The 5,622-nt window shown below is 48.6% G+C and overlaps 1 protein-coding gene across 1 annotated transcript in view; it reads right to left on the bottom strand.

The window, feature by feature from the left end:
* The window catches only part of Mal (mal, T cell differentiation protein), a 24,143-nt gene that overhangs the window by 5,513 nt on the left and 13,008 nt on the right, over positions 1 to 5,622 (bottom strand). The window contains exons 2-3 of the mRNA XM_021156103.1: positions 1,867 to 2,034; positions 256 to 381 (exon numbers count right to left, since the gene is read on the bottom strand). Of these exons, the coding sequence (XP_021011762.1) occupies positions 256 to 381; positions 1,867 to 2,034 (294 nt within the window). The remainder of the gene's footprint in view (positions 1 to 255; positions 382 to 1,866; positions 2,035 to 5,622) is intronic.

Here is a 5,622-nt window from a genome sequence, read left to right on the forward strand (position 1 = left end):
CCTTAGTGGCCATCACTCCTCAGATGTCCTACCATGCACAGCCAGTCTAGCCCTGAACCTTGGACCACGCATCCCTGAGAAGACATTCAGGGAAGTTATGGCTCATCTCTTCCCTTTAGAGCGGCTTCGTTGCTTCACAAATGAGGGGAAGGTTTGACTTCACTGGGCTGGGTGACCTTCCACTTGGAGCCTCTGCAGCAGGCAGTGAGAGCCACTTGCTCTGTGAAGCGGATGCGCGGGCTGCAGGGAACTTACCACTGCGGCGATGTTTTCATGGTAATGCTTGTAGGTAAAGCCATCAAACATTGAGATGGTGGCCAGGGCTTCCAGAACTGAGGCACTGAGGTAAAATAGGGCAGCCACACAGTGGTAGGCTGCATCCTGTGGGTGAAAAGGGTTGTGTCAGAGATGAAAAGGAAGAGATACCCCAACCCAGACATGGAAACAAAGCCCTGGAATTACCTGCTCCCATCTTTGTCCCTGGCCTTTGAATCATACCTATAACCCCTAAGTCTACCAGCTTAACGGAGGTTTGATGGCTGTCGGCTGAGTTTCCTTTCCCTGGGCAGATCCCACAGTGAGCCCTTTAGTGGACGAGGATGCTGTTTTCTCTGAGGTATTACAGAGGGAGAGTTGTTCTTTCTTATTAACTTGACAGGATTAGAAACGTCTCTCAGAGACACCTCCGGGTGTGTCTTTGAGGTTGTTTCTACAGAGGCTTAACTGAGGACCGATGACTCACCCCGAATGTGAACGGCCTGGGGTCCCAGAGTGAACAAGGAAGAGAAAGCTAGCTGAACACAAACATTCATCCTTCTGCTTTCTGATTACTGACTGATGAGATTAGTGCCTCACCTCTTCTGCAGCTAGCCCTTCCCCACCATAACTATACCCACCAACCATAAGCCGCACGAACCCATCTGTAAACTGCTCTTTAGTCAGGAATTTTTCCATAGCAACAAGAAACATAACAAATAATGGATTACGGGAAGAAATAAAAACTGGTTCTGGATCCCAAGATCAACTGCTCATGCTTACAGTCCTGACTTGGATGCAGGCTTTTTGTCCAGGGACAGAGAAGCCCAGGCCATTTCATCCAGGGACAGAGAAGCCCGAGCCATTTCTGTTGCTTCCACTTTGTCGTGTTGGTCTTATTTATTTACTTTGGCTCTCGGTATATTTCAAAGCAAAAGGGAACTGCGTCGACAATGTTCTGTGTGGTTGTAATTTGGAAGTGATTTCAAAAGTGCAAATAGAAAGGCCACCGAGAAGTATCAGCCTAGCCAAGTGACCTGACCCTCCTTAGTTAATATAAGCAAGTCCCCCTTGTATTTTTTGAGGCCTGTCTCCAGGGCCTCAAAGCAGAACTTACTACAAAAGAAAGAACACAGGCCATTTTGGCGCCCAAGTCTTCTGGAGAGCGTGCTTAGACGGTTGTCACCACCAAAGCCAGGCAGAAGACATGGTCTGGTCACTAGGGAGTCATTAGCTTAGGTCTAGCCTTCAGGACTCTGCTCCCCAAGACAATAGCCCTCCTGGATGGTGGGAGCACCTGAGAGCTGTCAGGTGTATGTGGGTTGGGGTACTGGTTCTGCTCGAAAAGGCTATAGCAGATAAGAAAGCCGAGCACCCATGAGATTCTGCAGTTAGTACACCAATCCTGCCTCTCTGCTCTGACCTCCTTAATTCGGGAAGCCCTTACTGCTATGAAGAAACTGAACTAAGGCCAGGCCAACTCCGCTTTGGATTGTGCTGAAAAATGTTTCCAGGGAAGCCACAATTCAGGCTTGGGAAAGTAGTCTTCTAGTGATGGGGTTCCAGCACTGCCCCCCTCCCCATATACAAATTCCCTGGGCCAGCACTCACCAGTGTGATCCAGGAAGTCTCACCGCCATGAGTACCAATTATGTACAAGATCATCAGGGTAGTGGTGGCCACAAAGCAGAACACAGACACAAACATCACCCAGCCCTGGGCCAGGGGCAAGGGTACCAGGGAGGAGGCAATCAGGATCCACACCAGGCCTCCAAAGACCTGCAGGGAGGAGACAGGGGGGGGTGGATATTGGAACAGGGCAAAGCCCAGGTCACCAAGGGGCTCAAACCCCAGCTCTGAGCCATAGCAGGAGCTCAGGGACTCTGGGGTTGCAGATACACAGAAAGCAGATACACAAAGAGGGTGGGCAGGAGCCTCAGCCAAACATCTCTTTTATCCTCCAAAGCCACAGGCTAGAACTCCAGGCTCACCCTCTGCCATTGCCTTTGTCTTACTTTGTCTCATTTCATAAGTATGATCTTCACTTGTTTTATCTGATAAACATTGTATCACACCTGGACATTGTATTAAAAGCCTCATAAACATTCACTCCGGCAACTCCAGCAACAGTGTTATGGGCGAGGGATGGACAGGTTTGTCAAATGGTATAAGGGAGGCATGTGAGACCACTGCAAGAACTTACAATATTTAGTATTAGCATTCGGATGCCTACCCTTTCTTCTGAGTGTCTGTTCTTCTCAGTTGCCCTGTTATTAAAATATTCCTTATATTATAAAGTTGTAAGCAGCCAGCTGGGGGTGACAATACATGCCAGTGCTAGAGAGGTAGAGGTAGGAGGAGGGCAAGTTCAGGGTTAAACAGTGAGTTCTAGGCCAGCCTAAGCTACATAGTGAGATCCTGTATCAAAATATCAAGGGCTGACCATGTTGATGGTGGTAGAAGTCAATTGCCTAGCCACTGAAAGACCCTGGGTTCAAGCCCCAGCAACAGAAAAACATTGTAGCAATTAGATTTTTTTTTAAGGTTATTGATGGGTAAACTTACTCGCTACACTATCTTGTTAGCATTTTTTCCCCTCAGACTCAGAGTCTTAGATGCTCAAGTGTAGGAAGTTCTCTGACTGTTGGTGTTGAAATTTTAGTGGAGGGGGTCACAGGTTGGTCTTGTGTTTGAGAGGAGCACACCTCAGGGATAGCCAAAAGAGATTCCCCAGGGCTGAAGAGTTCCCATTCTCAGAGGGAAACAAAAGAGCCCCCAGAAGGCAGCGGGATGGCCCAGCCACACGAGCCCCCTCGGGATGGTCTCCACTTCTCTCTGACCCTCTTCTGCTCAAGCCTCGTCTCTGTGTCCCATGCAGATAAGGCCCTGGCTGGGTCCTGTGGAGATGGCTCTGCAGAAGAAAGTCTGGAGAGCCGTGTGACCGAGCAGGCCACATCCTCCTGACCATCTGGGGCCAAGGGAAGGCAGAACTGCCAGCCTTGTGTTGAGGGTAGAATGGGACCTGCTTTTAGGATGCACTGGAGTACGGTATGGAGGAAAGTGATGGCCAGTCAAGTCTGTCCATCTGGTCCTTTAGTGTGGGATATTTCTCTCTTATGTGCCCTTGGTCTGGTCACATTATCCAGGGCCAACTTAAGTCAAGCTATTTATCTGCATGCATCAAGGGAATCCTTATGTCTCTGAAGCCCTTGGTCTCACAACATAAGAACATCTGGCAAGAGGTAAAAGAGGTAAAAGGCGCTTTCTCTGATGAAGTGAAGTCTGCCTTGGTCACAGAAGCTGTTTCCCTGGGCAGGGGATGCCAGAAGAATCCATCCACCCCATTTCCCAGCCAGCCATCTTCCATATAAGCATCCTCACAACCATGCTGGTTGAATGGCTGGACTAAACTAGAGTGACTTGTGAACAAAACCATCACAGGAGCAGCTTAGGTGGCCCATATGTGTGAGAACATTACTCTGAAGAAGCTATATGGCATTCTGTGGGCCCGAAGGGCTTATGGGTAACTGATAAGCTTGACCTTGAAAGACACTGAGTGCCACCGAAGAAGTCTCGTTCAGTCCAATCCACTCTCCCAACCCTTGCCAAAGGGCTGAGTGGATCAAGACATTCAGAACTCTCTCAGAGCACAGCCAGCGAAGGTGGACTGGGTGATGACTGTGTTTTCTGTTTACTGTGGCTATATCATTGCTTTTAGGACAAAGTGTAAAATGTGTATGTTAAGCTAGTGCGCATGGGCCCCTGCAAATGTCACACTTCGAAACGGCTTTCAGCTCCTGGTCTGCAGAAGTATGGCTTGTATTTTATGTCTCTTATCTCGCCCCTTTCAACTCTGTTCTCCGCTATGAGAACACACACAGGAATTGTGAGCGGAAGTCAAGGGTGGGGCAGCAAACAAGCCAGAGTGAAATAGCACAGGGTTTGCCACAGTCTTCCTAGATGCCAGCATGGAAAAGGTTCTGAATTTCTGGCCGATGCCTGGCTGATTCAGGCTGCTTGAGTCAGTGCTTTCTTAACTCGGCTGGAGACTACGCTGGCTTCCTCTCCACCACCAACCCCCTTTCACACACACACACACACATACACACACACACACGCACCCACACACGCACACAGAGAGACAGAGAGAGACACACAGAGAGAGACAGAGAGGAGAAAGAGATTCCTAGAGTCCAGTCAGAACCCTTGTACACAATTGTCCAGAGAACAAAGCCTATCTTGTACTTAGGTCCAGCCTCCAGCCCCTGACAGTCCTCAGGACCTGCCTCTGAGTGTGCCACATAGCAAACTGGCACTTTTAAAAATTAGGTGTCCCCTCCACCCGTTAACCAGTATAAACAGCAACAGGTTTCACAGTGAGGTACAGTTCTCTCTGTCTGCCTTCCTTCCTTTCTGTTCAGTTTTTGAGACAGGGTCTCTCACTCTAGCCCAGGCTAGCCTGGAACCATGTAACTTCAGTTGGTCTCTAACTCATGTCAATCATCCTGTCTCCACCCACACCCTGGAAGGTGGGATTCCGGACCTGAGCTATCATGCCCTACTCTCTTTATAACATTGTTAGTGAGATGCAACTCACATATGGTACAACTCGTGTGCTGATGATGTACACTTCAATGGCGTTAAATAGATTCGTACCTACAAACTAACCATCACCATAGTCACCTTTTGATAACTTCCATAAACTCAAAACTCAACAATCAGTAGCCACTTCTCATTATATTTAGCATAATGACTCCAAAGTGAATACTTCTCTTCCAGGGGGATCCCTGGGAAACAACTGTATCATCACCATCCCCACCAGTCCTGTGTGAAGTGTCAGAAAGCCACAGAGCCACTGGCTCCTAGGATGAGTTGGCTGTGGTGATGGTGTGCACCTGGGAATGTATCAGACATCACAAGGATTTACCTAACACCTAGGGACATTCTTCCATCGTTTCCTGTATGCATTACACCTCAGACTGGGACTGATAACTGAAGATATCATTGCCAGCTCTGACTTTTGCCCTCCTGTCTGACAACAGGTCTTCCCTATGCCCGCTACTACCTGGCTTAATAGGTGGGGAGCAGAGAGGGAACGCAGGATGGAGCAGACATGGGTGGGGGTGGGGAGGAATCTGTGCAGGTATCTATGTATCGTCGGAGGGAACATGGGGTAAGTGGCTGTAGTGGCTATTCTTGGTTGTCAACTTGACTATATTTGGAATGAACTACAATCCAGAATTGGAAGGCTCACCAGTGACCCTTATCTGGAGGCTTGGAGATCCTTATCTGGATCTTGGTATGGAGATCTTGAGACATAGTGGCTATGGATTCCAGAAGATTAAATCTCTGAGTTTAAGGAGATTT

This window comes from Mus caroli, chromosome 2 (genome assembly GCF_900094665.2).
Source record: "Mus caroli chromosome 2, CAROLI_EIJ_v1.1, whole genome shotgun sequence".
Lineage (NCBI taxonomy): Eukaryota > Metazoa > Chordata > Mammalia > Rodentia > Muridae > Mus > Mus caroli.